The sequence below is a fragment of the Anomalospiza imberbis genome, chromosome 6, assembly GCF_031753505.1.
Source record: "Anomalospiza imberbis isolate Cuckoo-Finch-1a 21T00152 chromosome 6, ASM3175350v1, whole genome shotgun sequence".
Taxonomy (NCBI): domain Eukaryota; kingdom Metazoa; phylum Chordata; class Aves; order Passeriformes; family Viduidae; genus Anomalospiza; species Anomalospiza imberbis.
Window position 1 is genome coordinate 34,315,779 of NC_089686.1, and position 17,734 is coordinate 34,333,512.

General features: G+C 40.0%; 1 protein-coding gene across 9 annotated transcripts in view; it reads left to right on the forward strand.

Moving 5' to 3' along the window:
* The window catches only part of SMOC1 (SPARC related modular calcium binding 1), a 159,477-nt gene that overhangs the window by 106,856 nt on the left and 34,887 nt on the right, over nt 1–17,734 (forward strand). For 7 of the 9 annotated variants that reach the window (XM_068193247.1, XM_068193251.1, XM_068193244.1 and 4 more), the window contains exons 6-7: nt 4,803–4,892; nt 9,823–9,903. The exons of 1 other annotated variant lie outside the window; for it this stretch is intronic. In XM_068193247.1, coding sequence (XP_068049348.1) covers nt 4,803–4,892; nt 9,823–9,903 — 171 coding nt within the window. The remainder of the gene's footprint in view (nt 1–4,802; nt 4,893–9,822; nt 9,904–17,734) is intronic. One more of the 9 variants, XM_068193245.1, reaches the window with a different exon arrangement.

The window sequence follows — 17,734 nt, forward strand, 5'->3', positions numbered from 1 at the left end:
AAGGATTGTGGTTAAGGCAACAATTTGCTCCTCCCCTGCAGTACTAGAAGGGACATGTATTTTTGTCTAAGACCCCATGTAGTGCAAACACAAAACACAAGTTTTGTTGTCTTTTTTCTTTTTCCTTTTAAAATACTTAAAATACCCTGGATCTGGGGGTAATACATAGAAATGTCAAAGTCAAAACTGCATCTTCAAGATTCAGGAGCTGCATGGATACAAGGAGCCTAATTGACCTGGCAGCTCTTTGTCTGACCAGAGCTACTAAAGCTGCAGGAATGAGTGTGTATGACTTGAGTCCCTCAGGAGTATTGGAGCCTAGGACAGCTCTTCTCTCTTGCTTTTGGCTTGACAGGTTTGGTAAAGGTGGACTTTGCTGCATCAAATAGGACCTGCTAAGAGTTCACTCATTGTCCTGGCTCTCCCTGTGCTCTAAGTTGCCTATTTAGCTTCAGCTGTGCTCTCTAATGACTCAGCCAAAACCAGATGATGGTAAGTGAAGGAACCAGTTGACACTGGAAGAAGGCTGCCTCTTCCCAGAGCAGAGCTATGCACTTAAAATTGTCATCTACTTATTCTATCAGTCTGACTCAAGTCTGGGAACCATTGATGTTCAAGCTATAAACTTTCAGAAAAGATTAGATTTTGTATATAGCCTGGATGATTGACTCCATAAACACCTGTGCTCTTCAAAATGGAAGAAATGTTTACAGATTGCCTCATTCCAGTCAGAACACAACATTAGCCTCCCACATCACATCTCCTACCCAGGAAAAATATACTCACTGCACAAGTCATCTGAATACTTGCATCATCACATTAGCAGACCAAGACCTGTGTGCTTCCTCAGCAACATCAACCTTCAGTACATCACTTTTATCTCCTGACTTTTCCCCTTTCTACAGCTTCCATTAGGTGGCTTGAGTCGAGAATGGTAATTCACAGCAGCAGGCAGTTACTTCACATATTTCCACAGTAATAATGCTTTTTTATGTCAAGGAGTTTACTTTTCTCCAGACGTAATTTGTGTTGCTCATGGCCTTAGTGCATGCCATTCAAAGTAAAATGATCACTTTAACAGCCGTCCTTTGCATGGACTGGATATTCTTCTCCCTCAACCCCAGTGTACACTACAGTCATTACAGATGTGGGTACTTGCTAGATGTTTTGCAATGATAAGACATGGGGAAGGGTATTCTAGTGAGAGCATAAAGAGTTCTTGCCCAGCAGCAGTAGTAGATCAGGATGTGCAAGTAATTATCCCTGTTTCAAGACAATGTCAGTCAAGTGCAATAAATACTGTTCTTGCTTATGAGCTTCTGACAGTAGTAGAGGAATTCTGGAATTCTGGTTTATATCCAAGATACCTTAATGTGAAAATGGCTTAGGAAATCTCATTTAGACCTGCCTGTTTCACTCTTTTCCTGTGGCCAGATAAAAATACCATTTTAAAGTTGACAGCAATTGAGCCAGAAAAATCTGCTTAACTTTTCCAAGTGTACCCTAGGAAAAGGACAGTTACTGGAGGAGTTTTATAGCTTTAAAATGTCCTGTGAGGAGGTATTCTACTGAGTGATACTGTCTGTTAGACAGTGGTCTTGGAAAAAGAAAGTGGGTATTCATGCTGGGTTGTAAAACCAGAAGTATGCCAGTGAACTCCTCAAGGCTCTGAAAATACTCTGCAGCCAAGGGATGTGGTTCTGAATTACATGAGTTCCTGATCTGAAAGCATTGCTATCTAGAGGGATTACGAAGTAACACTTGATCTCTTTAATCTCTGTGACATGCTGTGTATAAGGAACTATTGCAGTGGCATGCCTCTTTTGAAAGTGTGGAATTCAACAGCTCTTTGAAGAAAGGAAGAGACTGTACCCAGTGGACATACTTCATTACCTTTGTACCCAAAGTAACAGTATGATATACTTCTCATATAGTATCAGAGGAGACCTTAGGCCTCTGGAATAGTTCAGGGTTTTGTTCTATATTGAAATATTTATTTAAGGAATACAAAATGTTTTTTCAAAACTTTCAGGTATGTAAAATAGGACTTATGCCTTGTTTGTGAGGAGCAAACAGGCCAGTGGAACAAATATTCAGTGTGACAAATGGAGTATTGAGCGAGAGGAAAAATCAAATAAGAGCAGGGAAGTGCTAGAGTGGTTTTCCTGCCGAAAGGGAACAGCAGTGAAACTTGACATAAGCTAATTTGGAACACTGAGACTTGCTGAGAATTCTCCAGTTTAAGAAAAAAAAAATGTTAGTTTCAGAGTAAGAAGCTGGCAGCTGGGAAGTGAGCATGGTGTTTTTAATGAAGTGCAATTTTTGTCTTTTATTTGATTATTTCATGACCTTTAAAAAATAATCAGAAATATCCTTGGCTTTTGATTTTTGAAAAATGGTGAATGTAATTACAGGGTTCTTGTCTATTGCATTTTTTCTTGTATGTGTGATGAAAGAACTGTAGAACTGTACTTGCTTGAACAACAGGGGAATGATTATACTTCTCTCTATTTGCAAAACCCTTAATACTGTGCTGGGTGCTGCTGCAATGTGGACTTAGTGACAATTTGGCCTTAGTAATCCAGTAAGGAAATGATTGTGTAATCCATTGAGCCATTTTACTGAGATTATCCTAAACAATAGCTTTGAACTGAAGGGTTTGTTTAATACTCTCCAGTAGCTTAGTGGCTAACCTCATACAAAGGCTGCTGCAAAATTCTCTTTAAGAAGAATGTATTTGACAAATTGTAATTACTGCTGTGTTCCTTGCACATACATGAACGTGAAAGAATCTCCCTGAACCTGAAACATCCTGTGTTCTGCCAAATTTCAAATAATGATTTGGATCAAGTGATGTGGCTCAGATCCACTTCTAATTTCCCCCCATTGTTGGCTTCCAGGTTGCTGCTTTAAATCGGAAAAGCAATTCTGTAATTATTTGGTGCAGAAGCATTCATGAGAGCAAGAAGAAACTTATTATTGCACTGGTCTTTTTTAAACACCAGATCTCCTCCTATTTTGTATAACTTGAGAATTATTAACCTTTCTAGTTGTTCTATGAGTGTCTTCAGCAGTTTGGGGTTGGTTTCTCAATCTTTAAAGCCAGTCATGCTAATTACATTCTGTTCACTGCTTCATTACAGTGTGAAGTGCCATTCTAAATAAATAACAAGCCATAGCTCTGGCTCTTGGAGCCTTGCAAAAACAGAGCAACCTATTCTAACATAAAAAGTGAAGATCAGCTATTTACTTCTATCCAAAGAGCCTTTAAAGGGCAAAACCTTTCTCCTTGTAATTTAAGAAATATTCAGGATTTTTTTTCCAAATCAGTTGCTCAAGCTTTAAAAAAAATAAATACAGTTTATCCAGGTTACTGGTAATGCCCAATAACAGAAAAGCTCAGAACAAGAGCTGACTGAGGAATGGTAAGTACTTTTTCTTCTAAGTATTTTTTGTTACGCTTGCAGTTTAGCATAAAACCAAATACAGTAATGAAGAGGAACATGACAACAGGATGTCTCTCTCATTTCTGTCAATGTCCTTTACTTCAGTGGATCTCTGAGGTTGAAATGGAATTATCAGCATGTTTTTGCTTTCTGTGAACTAGATTACTTTGTGTGGAAATGCATAAAATAAATGAGCTGTGGAAGAGGCATTCAAGCTTTTCCTCACTTAAAAAAACTGCAAATACAGGTATGGGTGGAAAAAGTCTAAAAGTTCTGTTTTCCATCTCTGCCCTTCCCTTCCTCTTCCAATGGTCTCTTACTTTTGTAAATGAAGCTGATATAAGAGAAGGCTAAGGGCAGTTACTGCTTCCTCTAGGAAGGACTGTCTCATGTACGTTTCCTCAAGAGTGTTTGCCCTATGCATCTGATGGTCATGGAGACAGAGGCAAGCCTGGCTTTTCTGGCATGGACTCCTCCTTCCAACAGATTTTCACTGTGCAACTTTACATTTTAAGTTACTGCCCACTTTGCTGCCTAGTGTCATTCTTGCCAATAACACATGCAAAAAGAATAGTTACTAGAAATTGAAGGTTTAAGTCACTATATTTCAAACAGAAAAAAAAGCCCAATTCTAGGTGTAGTAGGCTGACCCTGGCTAGATGCTAGGCACCCACCAAAGCTGCTCTATCACTCTGGTCTGGAACTGGATAGGGGAGAAAATGTATCAAAAGTTTGTGAGTTGAGATAAGGTCCAGGAGACATCATTCACCAAATACTGTCATGGGCAAAACAGACTCAACTAAACCTAAACCTAATGTAAGAGAAATTATTGTTCCACAATTTTCCATTGGAAGACATTGCTGCCACATTGCAATTAGAGAACACTTTGATGCAGTCATTGGAAATAAAAAAGATTTGCTATTGACCATCCCGTTCTAACAGCTCTGCAGTAAATGCTGGTGCCAGTTCTACACAGGTAAGTTTCAGAAGAATTTTTCTTTTTGAGCAAAAGGAGTGAGGAGAAAGACGCAATAGGACAGCAATCTCCAGAACCTTTGCTGTCTCAGGAAATGGCCTGTGTAAAACTAAACTGACCTGAAACTAAATACACAGTTAATTGCCTTCTGGGGAGACTACCAGGTGATAAGCACCAGTGGTTTGAGGAGGGAGTGGGGAGGCTTTTTAAATGTACCAAAAGGGCTTAATGCATATTTTATGTAAAATGTTAATGCTTTTAGCATAAAATGATTTTGTTCTGTCTGTCTTCTCTCTCTTCCGGACTTGGCTGGGCCATGTACAAATCCCAATCATTCAACAGTACTGGAGAGTAGATAGTATTTACCTCAATAATGGTAGTTTCTTTTCGATTCTTTCTAACCCTCAATTCAGATGATGGTTCGAAGCCAACGCCTACCATGGAAACACAGCCTATTTTCGATGGAGAAGGTAAGAACATCCCTTAAAATAACAACAAAAAAAGCTATTTCCCTCTCTCCTTTCTCTAGGATTTATGGCTCAAATGCTTTCTATATCCTGCAAAGCAGACAAGCCAGTGAATCTCATAAGTTATCCAAATTTGAGAGTGCCCTTGGAAACTCAGGCATTTTCCCTAATCCTTTTGCATCCTCCCCACTTTTCTGGAATCCAGCAATAACACCAGTTGATCAGACTCCTGGTGTAATCTTGGAGGAAAAAGTGTGTCCTAGCAAGTAAAAAAAAAGTTGCATCAAATCAGAAGTGGCCACTTCCTTTAGATTGTCCTTACTATCTCCACTCTGGTGATACTAACACTGGGAGTTTCTTAACCTCTGCAATGTGTTACAGCTTCACAAAAGGAAGGGTAATGCTAAACCACAGCTTGTGAATGTTGACTTGGAAGAAAATTGCTGGGAGGTTTCTTTATTTAGCAAATGCTTTCATTGACGCACATACTATTTAAGCAAATGAAGTCATTGTCCTGGGCCCACTTAATTCATGGCCCACCCAGGCAGTTTCCTTCTCAAATAGGCAATCTTGCAATTGTATTATTTTGGAGAGGGAATATCGGACCTTAGTCTATTGGAAGCCTTTAAACAAGGATAAAATGGCTGTCATCACAGAGGGTTCAAGCCTTTTACACATACAAATATAAATACCAGTGGGAATAGTGCTCCTTTGGTAGTGAATGGGCCTAACAGCAGCTGCTTATATCTTGTATGTAGCTTGGAAGCAGTGCCTGTTTTCTACAGGTTTAATCCCACAACCATTATAGTGAAGCTATGGGCTGAAGTATGAACCACTCTGTGACCCATCTGAAACTGTAGACCATAAGGCAGTGAGGCAAAGCCTGTGCATTTTCACAGGGGACTGCTGTACTTACAAAGCCTGTACATTTTTTAAGCTGGATCAAAGGCAGAAATGGAGATTACTGAGCAAGAGTAGGAGGTACTTTTCCATTGATATTTCCTGCTTTCTTGCAGAAACGGGTGGTGGGGTTTTAGTGTTGCTAAAATAAGCATATTTAATGGCAAGATGCTGTAGTTCTATCACTTCATATTTAGTGATCGTAGATTTGTAACAACCTTCTTGTGAGCTTTAAGAAACAGCAAAGCTCTCACATAAAAAACACTCTCAAATAAACAAAGGGGACTAAAGCCATGCTGGCTCTCTCTTGTTTATATCAAAAGAGGGTTCCTCCTGACAGTAAGCTGATATTGTATTAAATTACTGTTGGCAATCACAAACTTCTGACCTTTAAGTTTTCCTCTGAGAGGGTACCCATAGATATATAAAAGAAAGAATGTGCTGGTAAAATGCATGAGTGAGATGATGTGGTTAATGCAGCCTGTTCAGAAGCTCCTCCTAGGAGAGTTTCAACATTTTGGTCATTCAAATAGAACTGGACAAAGTTCTTGAAGTGGTGTAGTGAACACACCTTTTCTGGTTCTTCTGGTGACAGGCAGAATCTGAAAAAAAGTGTTATTCTGCCTTCCATGAAAAACATTTTCAATCAAAAAACTTCACATTTGATTTGTAGGTGAACTCCAGTCTGATAAATGGGCTTGGACTGAATGATGAAAGATTGACTCTCAAAAACATTGCAATATATTATTCAAGACCTTATCTCCAAGACTTTGAGAGAGCATGACTAGTGCAATGGCCTCCTGTTGTATTAGCAGTGTCCCTTATGACTCTGGAGAGCAGACAGACAGGCAGGTTAATCAGGCTATGCACTGATGAATAATCTCTTCTGTGTTTGTCACTCTTTATTTTGTCATCTCTATTAGTAAAATAGGACTAAGTAGATTTCAGTGGTGGCTGTAAGATTAAACAATTAATGGTGTGATTCTCAGGGTGTCCTGTGCAGCACCAGGAGCTGGATTTCAATGATTCTTGCAGGTCCCTTCCAGTTCAGGATATTCTGTGATTCTAAAGTCCTGAGCAACCTGGTCTGTTCTTGAAGCTGACCCTGTGTGGAGCAGAAGGTTGGACCAGACACCTCAGGATGTCATCCTGAGCAATCCCTTGATCCTATCCAAGCAAACATGTTGGGATGCTTCACTAGAAGACTCTCCCAGTGTCCTGGGTAGGTCTTCCTGAGGAATGGCTTGTACTTTCTGTCTGACACAAATGACAGAAAAAAGCAAAGCAGTTATCCATTCACCTGTCAGGTCTGAAATCTTCATAGGTGTTCAAAGGCAGTAAAGTTCAGATCCCATTCCACTTCACTGAATTTGAGAACTGATGGGTTCCTGTAAACCTATATATTCAAAGTCAGGCAGCCAGGGTGGAGCTGGTATCAACATGAATGGACAATAACAGTGTAGATTTTTTTTTTCATGTTTTGCCTTTGGTTGCCTGCCTTCCATACACAAGTGGCTGACTTTTTTCCAAAGGGCATTGCATACACTCAGCTGCCCCTGAAATGTGTGATGCCTCTTGGACTTCAGCAACTCTAAGATGAAGATTCACCTTTCCCATGTTTTCATCCGCATTAGAGGATAATGGAAATTCACATTTCATGCATAAGTTCCCCTCCCACTCCCTACCATCTTCCCTGAGGGCATAACAGAGCGGTGCCAGAGATAATGTAAATCAGATAACTTAAACTCTCCCATCCAAGGTTTGAATCATAACACAGCCATCTCTCTAAAAATTATTTCATAGTATTATAATGCAGATCTTAGAGGTGTTTATAATGAATTTTTTTTAAGGCAAGATTCTCCTCTGCTGAAGAGTGTCTTATTAATGTCCTTAGTATAGTTTTGAAATTTTATATTCCCTCCTGCACTTCTAGGCTCTGTTATTTTGTTTTCACCATCTATTTAGTTTCCATGTGCAAGGTGTAATAATTTCCTAAATATCTTCTTTACACATCTCTTCATTTTGGTAAACTTCACCTCTTAATTCCGTGGGAATCTACTCTTTCCACAGATCTGTTGTTCAGAGGTGCCTATAATCCAAAAAGATGTCCAGGTTACCTGGATTGAAAACACATTTTTATGGTAGATTCCAATGAATTAATTTCCTTTTCTTTATCTTTCTCTTTTTTCACAAAATTCCTTTTTGTGCACCTTTCAACCTCACTGAAAGATGTACACCATTGTATTTCTAAAGGCCTTCATCATTCTTCAGCATCTATTGACTTAGATTGTCCCTCTTTTTTCAGCTGTAGACATATCTGGTCCATATGGTGCAGATTCAGAGCTAAATTTCATCCCAGATACAGGAGTTTAAGCCCATTTTGGGGAGAAGTACCTCAAATTAAACATTGGGTAAGAGCTAGGAAGGGGAAAAGCACACAAGTAGAAATAGTTTATAAACCAAAGCATGTAGGTATATGTATTTATAAAAGCATATGATGGCTGAATGTTGATAAAATAGTGGAGTGAATCTGGCCAATGAGGCAATTTTTTTGTATTCCAGCAGCAGTAAAAGTTTGTTTAACAGTGTTCAGCCTGTACTTCCTTGTGAAAAAAAAATGTCCTGAACACAATTACTATGATGCCTTCAATCAATGTGGCTGAAAATATTTAGGAAGGAGAAATTAATTTTCTTTTTTTTTCATGTTCTTGTAATTTATAATCAGTTTCTCTTTACTCAGCCAGCTTCTCCTTTGCTGAGCAGATCCATGTAAATGTCAACAAGGGAGCAGGAAAACTCATGTGAAAAGTTCTTAGAGGAACTTAAGAAAAACATCAGGATGTACTACTCAAGTTGTGTTCTTGTGGAAACTGATATTTTTTTCAGAAACTATCGGTCCTGAAAATGTCACATGAGGTGCTCTAGCCCATGGTAGCAAGTACTGCTTTGCTCAGTTCTAATCAAATTCTGAGGTTATGTCATTTCTGTGGCTTAGGGCAGGTTCAGATATGTTTTGAAGTTGATTATAACACCTCAGAGGAGGTGCTCTAAGCACTTATTTTCCACAAATTTATGTTTGGATGTCTTGGTTAGTGCATCAGACATGCTTTTCTAACCAGAACCTATTTCTTTAACAGACTTCCTTTCAAGTCTTTCCAGAAATATCTTCATGTCTCTGCCTATTTATTTCGGATTTTGTTGTTGCTTGTTTTAGGGAACTGACTGTGGCCCAGACCTTCTTGGGCTGTTAAAATAAAATTTAAGGTCTGGATTCACTGTTTAAAATCTGGATTTCTGGGGGAAACAGCATATGCTATAGTACTCAATGCAATGTTTGTGATCTCTTAGTCTTGAGGAAAAAGACTTTTTGAGAATTTAGGAAGTGGGGATTAGAGCGGGGGGGGGGAAAAGGTTTTGCCTGCAGAGATATACTTTCCGAAACAGGAAGATAATGAGAGAACCTCATGGAAGATTTGCAAATGGTGGTTCATAAGAGTTGGAAGACCTCACCGGGGGATTAACCTGTCTGTACGAAGATGATAGATCAGTTATGGCATGATTGAAGCTGACATCTTGTTTTCTATGAAGAGAGACTGAGAGGGTTGAGGTTGTTCAGAAGACACCTTCTAGTACCTTCCAGTCCCTGAAGTCAGCCTACAAGAGAGCTGGAGAGGGACTTTTTACAAGAGCATGTAGTGACAGGATAAGGGGGACAGCTTTGAACTGAAAGAGAGTAGGTTTGGATTAGGTATGAGGAAAAAATTCTTTACTGGGGTGGTCAGGCACTGGAACAGGTTGCCCTGAGAAGCTGTGACTTCTTCTGACATCATTGGAAGTGTTCAAGACTAGGTTGGATGAAGCTTAGAGCAACCTGGCCTAGTGGAAAGTGTCTCTACCCATGGCAGGGGGATTGGAATAAGATGTTCTTTAAGGTCCCTTCCAATCCAAACTATGCTTTGATTCTGAGTAACTATCATGTGTATTTTTACTAGTTGCTGCAGTTTCTTTAAGTCTGTTATTTTTATTCTTTCAGAAATCACAGCACCTACCCTTTGGATTAAGCACTTGGTCATCAAAGATTCCAAAATGAACAACTCTAATATAAGGAATTCAGGTAATGTTCCATCTGAAAAAAAATTATTTTAACTAGTCTGTAGCTCCTGACCATCTGTTCTTGTTTCATTCTTTTTTCATAGGGTTTCATTCTTTCTGCTAGGGTTACTTGCAGCCCAGGCTATAAAGTAATTTCAGATAAGATCCTTTTTTGTGGCCAAAGGGCCATAATCAATGTGTGATGAAGGATGTTTGTTTCCACAAGCCATAACTGGGGAATCTCTTAATTTCTTAATATGATAATTCATTTTAGTCATCTGTCATCTTTATTCAGTTTGTTGTTCAGCATGGATATATGAACTGAGGCATTTGGCTGAAAGATCTGGGCTGTCATTTTGGTCTAAGCAGTTGCAAAAAATGCAAAAAGAGGGCTCTTTGCTAGTGAATTCAAGATTCTTCTCTGCAAGGGTTATTTTTTGATAGAGAAATTAGCAGATTATTTCACAACTAAAGGTGATTTAATTGTGTGTGAGCCTAAGAAAATGTTGAGATTGTTTTGTGGGTAGTGGAGTGGATGAGGGAAGACCAAAGCCTAAAAAACAGCAAAGAAGAGATCATGAACATGAGTGGGAAAAGGGAAAGCAGGAAGACGTGAAGTCAGAGTGTAAAACTTGAGACTGGAGATGCGGGTGAAATGGTGGAGTCATTGCAATGAGAAGAAGCTGGAGAATCTGAAGAGGAAGGTTAGGGATTCTTAGTAAGAATGGTTTCTGTCTGATGTTTTTACTGAGGTGGGAGAAATTAAGAAATTAAGGGGACTATAAGACAACAAAATTGCTTTAAGAAGCCATGGGTTTACTTTAAGATTTGAATAGGAGATGCTACTCTTACATATATTTTATGAAGCATACATGCCTAGAATGGCTGTTGGAATAATTCCAGTCACCTAAACAGATAAATTGTTATATCTCAAAGTGCCACATCATCTGGTATTTCTGGATTAGCTAGAGGGTATTCATGACAGTTCCTTTAACCTTCCTCTGCCACTTCCAAGCTTCAGGGTGAAATCAGTGCTAGGTTGGGTGAAACTCTCTTGCTGCAGAATGAAGAGCTCTTGGCAGGAGGACAGCCAGCATTGCCCAGACCACAGTTTTAACAAGTCTCTTGAGCTTCACCTCCCAGCTCTTTTTGTAGCAGGGTGGTCTGTGTAGGCTCTGCCAGAGGGAGTCATCCAGAAGCTTCAGATGATGTGTGAGTATCAGCTTCCTTCTTTAAGGATGTCTTTCAGGGAAGAGCTAACTCAGCTTCTGTGTTTTGTCCCAGCAGCTGACAGTACAATTGAAGGTGACAGTGTAATATTGAAATCCTTTGTAATGGGTCCTACCTATCTTGGAGACCAACTTTCTAATACAGAAAACTTCATAGCTGAAATGGAAAGAAGAGTGAGTGCTAAGAGGTTGCAAATGGACTTGGGAGCAGGAGGGTCTGTCTTCCACCCTCTCTTGGCCTGACAGAGCCAAAGTAGGCTGGCTTTCATGTTGTAAATGCAATTGCTTTGATTTTTAGGAAGCTGCCTGATGTGAACTGGAATTTTGTCCACAGAAGCGTTCCTTGTGTGACTTTGCTTTTGCTCACTTTTTTCAATTGTTTCTGATGTCAGTTCTGTTACTCAGACAAAATTATTGTGAGTGCATGCTACAAATGAAAAATAAATGATCTTGTGGAAAATTCAAGAGCTGTGTAAAAGGTGGTTTATACAGCAAGCTAAAAGGAGACATGTGGTTCATCTGAGTCAGCCTTACTGATTGCTCTGATGCTCGCTTGCTGTAGGGTCTTGTTAAAAGACTGGGTTGCCAACTTTTATCCCCAAATTTCCCCACTGGGCCATACAGATACACAGCCATTACAGTTTCTCACAAATAATTAAGGAATAATACTGCCTAGAGCTATGGTTTAGGTGGTATAAAGTGTGGGCTATTTCAGCCTTTTTCTTTTAAATAGTGAAACCTAGTCACCTTGTTTGGTATCTTTCATTCTTTTCATCCCTTGTAATATATGTTAAAGGCAATGTACAGTAGGTAGGATCAAACTGCAGAGAACTGGGGGGGATAATTATAATTTAGAATCATGTTTCTTCAAGTGTCTTCGAGTCTATCTTGGCTGTAGATGATGAAACAGCTGTCATGATATGGGCATGCAAAACTGGGGGATGTTTTTAATTGCCTTTGGCCCAACTTGAAATGCTAATGCTTAGCACATTTCCATTTTATAAATTTAGTTTTAAAAGGTTAGGATAAGTTTTGCTAGCACAAGATTTGGACTCTTCAGTTTTTGTTGCCTCAGCTGTATTGTCTATCCAAGCTTACAGTCTTGGAGCAGATCTTGTATGCTTTTGCAGCAGTTTAATGGGATCACTGAAATTGGAAGTGAGAAAAGAGTAAAGACCTGGTAGGTCATCTAATCTACTGCCTTAGGGCTAGTGAATGTTTATACTGTAAGGAGAGGAGCATTTTCTACTGTACCATAAATGCCTTAGATAATAAAGATTTTATTTCTTCCCAAAGGAAGTTGCTCTGCTCTCTGAATTCAATCTCAGATTTTTTCTTTTTGTAATATCCAGCCTAACTCATCTTTTACTTCCTATTCATTGGAGTTTGTATAGTGAAACACTTAGCTCTGATCTCTCTTCTCCCTGTGGTGATTATATGGCCCTGTCGTTTTCAAATACTGCTGTCAGAGGATGTGTGCTGTTCTCTAATCAGCACTGCCACTGGACATCTTAGAAAGCAAGCACCATTGCTATGTCAGCCATGAGGAGAATTTCAGAATTGCTGTATGGAGTCAAATAGACTCTTTAATTTGCTGTCATTGTCTCTGGTCAGTGTTAGGTGAGCCACCCACCAGGCAGCTGACCATTGCAGAGCTGGTGGCACCCCATGTAATATATGCTGCCTGTCTCCTGTAAGGGCTGCATTTGAAATCTGAGTATTCCATCTTCTGTTTAGTGTTGACAAACAGAAGAGGTTCTTCTGAAACTGATCTCATTTTTTTTGAAGCACTTATGTTTTGTTTGGCATGTGTAAATCCTGATGAAGCTAGGGATCAGGAAAAGCAGAATGACTCCAGCCTAGTGATTAGAGCACTTGACTGAGAATCTATATGTCTCCAGGCATTTTGCCAGTGAGTTTTTTCTATGCTCAGTAAAAGAGCATTGCTAGGAGGGATTGCTAGTGCTCTTACCCCAGCCCACCTTAAAGAATTAAATGACAGTCTTTTCTCAGTAGGGTGAGATGCACGTTCAAACCTTCTCAGCTAGAGGCAGGAACCAAAATATAAACATCTGGACTGTTGCACAGCAGAAAAGATGTTTTTGTACACTTAAAAATGACATTTTTTGTCTGTATAAATCTTGCAAGTGCCAAATTTTTATTTTTGGGGCAAGTAAAAGGTCTAGATCAATACAGTATTATTGTGACAAGATGACAAAGATATTTTTTGCTGCTTCTCCCTTTTCCCAAACATGCACAAACACATGTGCAGGCACATGGATACCTTAAGCTAACTAAGACAGTTACCTAGCACTGCTGTCTGTGATGTGTTGTTTTTAACACTGCCAGAGCAGGAGGTGATTCAGGTGGGGTTCTTGCAATGGCTGTTCTCTAATCAGCATGGCTGGCAACTGTCTTTTCATTCTAGTTTTACTGTTTCAGCCTCTTCCCCTCACCCCCAACCTATTTCAGCCTGAAACAGTCCAAGTGATTATTTTTTCTTAAGTTCTTGATCTAGGGAAGCATTTGATAATGTTTTCCACTTCCAAGAAATCTAATGGCTGCTTGTTTAGGAGCACCCCATCTCCACTGAGGAATCCAGGGATTTTCCTCACTTCCAGAGTTGGGTTATCTCCAAATTCACTTGTGCTACTTAGTGATTTGGTTTTAGTTAGCAAGAGTTTCCAGCCTGTATCCAGCTTACCGTGACAACCTTTAAGAAAACCACAGAATGATGTAATGAGCCCCTGCATGGAAAAATAAACAGCTCTGGAGAAACCAGCAGTAGCAGCCTCAAGTAAATATTCTTCAGTCACTGGGGTTTTGAAAATGACGTTATTTGAAAGGAAGAATGAGTAATATATTAAGGTTAGCAGCTGAAGACAAGTTTCTGTGTGCTGTGCCTAGTTCAGAAAAAAAAAAAGAAAAAAAAAAAAAAATGAAAAAACCCATAGCTGTTTGTTTCAAAATCTTGCTTGGTGAATGGGGACTAATTCCATGTGGCCTATTCTGTTCAGCTCTGGCACTCAGGCATCGTGCTGGCATCTCATGATGGCATTCCAGTGATAGATCTTTTTCCTGTCAGGAGCTCTTAGTGGACAGAGTATAATTGAATGAGCTTTGAAAACAAGAATTGTGGTATTCACATTTCTTTTTCTTAATTGAGTCAACTTGAAACCCAAACTTTAGGGCTTTTCAAAGGGGGAAACAACTTGAAAACTTCACATCTGTATATATTCCCCCCTCCACCTGAAAAGGAGTCTCTTAATTCTTGGGTGCAGTTTGTCTCCAGAGAACTGCACAGTGAAATGGGATGTGATTATATCAAATGTTATTACCAGGACCTGAGTTCTTTGGTTTGTCTGTGTTCCTTAAGGGGTCTTTTTTCCCACTTGCAGGAAAAAAAAGATAAGAAAACATCCATGACACCCCCAAAAACATTCTCTCTAGTGCTTAGTTAGGAAGTTACACCATTTTCCTGCATGCCTTTCTTATTGATCAGGGGTAGTAACTGCCTCAAGGGCTGATGTACTCATGGGTATGTTGCCTTATCCATATGGAGGCTTTCTGCAATCACATGCATTAAAAAGGAGTCTGCTTGAGATCATATTGCAAATCCGTGTAGCTCTTGATCAGGTGAGGTGAACATATAATGAGACAGAGCTTGAGAAGGAAGCTCTTTTCAAGGAAGCTATTTTTGGGATACCCCAAAAATAACCAAGGTTAGACAAGAGTTTAATTTGTTATTAGGACTTTCCTTTTCAGAAGTGAGGATAAACAGAAAGAGCTTGAATGCCTATATTATTTTCTAGAGTGGGGAGACCTTGCACCTGTCTGTTGAATGTACAGTTTTCTGGAGCAAATTTCTTCATGCCTTGGAAATGTGGAACACTTCAGAGAACAGGGAGCCACAGGTAGATTCAGATGAGGTTCTTGAAAAACAAAACAATGTTATTAATGGGGGTAATTCCACACCTGTCTTTATCCTGCCTTCTCAGCCTTATTCCTTAGGTGTCTTGTTCTACTCTTGGTGCACAGCACTTTCCACCTTGTTATTTAAAGACATGAGACCATGGACTTTTGCTTCTTCTGCTGCTTTTTTCCTATTTTCCACTATTACTGAACTAGTCGTGTTAGTTTGAAACTGACTGTCTCTCTCTCAGTGCTAGTTCTGTTCATGTTACTGTCCAAATGTCTAATACAGGACTGTAGGCTCCCCAAGATCTGTGGCTGGTTAGTATTAGTCAGGATACTGAAGAAAGGAGATAGCTATTACTTTGTCAGGAAAGTAGGTTGGTTTTAAAGGGGCTGTAGTCAGGAATAATTGTGCTTTAGGGGCGTCTGAATAAGATGTTATGGTGGCATTTGAATTGGAAAATTTTGGTGCCTAGGGATGACATTCTAATGCTGACTCCTTGGGAAACATTTTTGTGCTTCTGTCTTCTCTGGGCATAACACTTGGGATTAGCATTTGAATTTCTCCCTAGCTGAAAATGAAAAAAGTGTCATTGATGGTATCAAGAACAAGAGTTCATGGGAGGGAACCAGTGTGTCAGAAATTTTTTGTCTTTTCTACTGTCTTCTTCTAATCTGTCCTTCTTCATTCTTTTCCTGCATCTTGAGCCAGTACCTCCCAACACAGTGCTCCTCTAACCTGTCAAAACCATTGGGCTAAAAGTCTGTGACTATTGTCCCATCTGCCACAACTATTTGTCTTCAGACCTTGGTATTAGTCCTCCCAGCCCTTCTTTTGGAGAGGATTTGTTTTGGTTTTGTTTTGAATTAATTTTAGTTTCGATTCTGGCTTGATACCAAATAAAGCAATTTCAAAAGAAGCTCCTGTTGAGTATGAAATGAATACTTAGAAATTCCATTGCATTTTCACAACAAATATATATGCTGTTATTTGCTGAGCTCTTGTATCCTTGCAAGTCAAAATGTGATGTTTCTTCCTTACTTCTTATCCATCCCTTCCCTCTGGCTCCATCTGTGGTGTAGGCATCCTTTCCTGTCTAGGCTGCTGCTTGGGAGGCCTCTGTCTCTTCTTCCCTTCTGGAAGTTCTGAGAAGGATGATATGTGTGATGCCCAAAGGTGATTCTCCCACAGTCTCAGTGTGACAGGTGTGTGTGGTGAAGAAGGGAGTATGTAGGAGAGAGCAGAAGCAGGGGGAATGGAAGAATCTAAGACCAGGACCCTTCCCAGACAGCCAGCAAACAGAGTCATAAATAACATGCCATTGGGGACCAGTTAATCTGCTCTATGAAAAGGTGCAAAGTATACAAGTGGGAAAAATAACATTGTATAATAATCAGCATGCAACCATAGGTGTTAAACCATATGCAGCTAGGCAAATAAATGAAGCTCCCCCTGAGAGCTGTGCGATAAATCATTCCCAAAGAATTCAGTCACTCCCCCCTCCTTATCCCCCAAAGAAAGAAAATAAATTACTTTAGATGTGGAGTCATAACTACTACTCTGCAGCTGCCAGTTAAGGCAAGTGGACAAGGAGCAGTAGGAGAAGGGGCAAAAATATAAGAAGCTGGGGTAAAAGGGGAAATAGAAAACAGCACCGCTTTTAAAACCACTGGGCATTTGGTGGGGAAATAAACTCCAGCACCAGGCATTGCCTGAACATACAGACCCAAACTGAGAGTAGTCAACTTTGTGGAGTTTGTTTTGCTTTTTAGCAGGAGCCGGTTCAGATTGAAGGGGCTGCATTGATTTGCTGGAGTAATTCCTTAGCAGCGCAGTCTCCTTGCTGTTTGTAATAGCAGCATTCAGCACAGGCTCATTTGTGCATCTGCACTTCAGACATCCATTCGAATGTATGCTGATGCCTGCAGAAAGGCTGCACATTGACTCACCTTCCCGCCTTTCTTGGAATGGTCCTGTCAAATTCACCACATTTCTGCGGTACCACAATTAGGGAGGAGCTGTTTCAAGGTAACTATCATTACTAGCTCCCAGATAATCTCTGGAAAATGTTTAGGCCTAGGCAGGCTTCTCCTGAAACCTAAAGCCTTGGTGAGGCTTATAAGGGACAAGTGAAGAAAAAAAAAGGGTTCAAAACACAGGTCAGTGTATCCCTATGAGCATCTGCTGCCCACAGAGCTGTCCAAGAAGGCCATGAACATTGCCTAGTTCAGCATAAGGCTGTGAAGGAGAAGAGCTGCATTCCAGAGCTTTGGAAAACCCTACCCCTTCATGGGGGTGTGTGTTGGACATCCATCTCATGACACTGATGAAGCGGGAGCAGTTTCTCTGTCCCATGGCTGATGTCTGAATCCCGTGTTACATCACTGAACTTCCAAAGCCCGGATATTCTCTGCAGAGACATCTGACTCTAGGTAAATATCCAAAAGTGACTGCTAGCTTCCTGTCAGAGGCAATTCCCTCTGCCTCCTTGTAAAGTGCAAAGTGCTATGGGAAAAAACTGCTCTGTCACTTTGTGAAAAGGCTCATCACACTGTAAACCTGCCTCTCTTGCCTTCTGTTCCTCACCAGTAGTATCATTAAATATAATGTTGCTGTAGGTAGGAAGACCAGTCTGAACCACTTTTTACCTGCCTGTGACAGTTTTCAAAGACTTTCTGATTGGTGTCTATGATTGCAGAGTAACAATA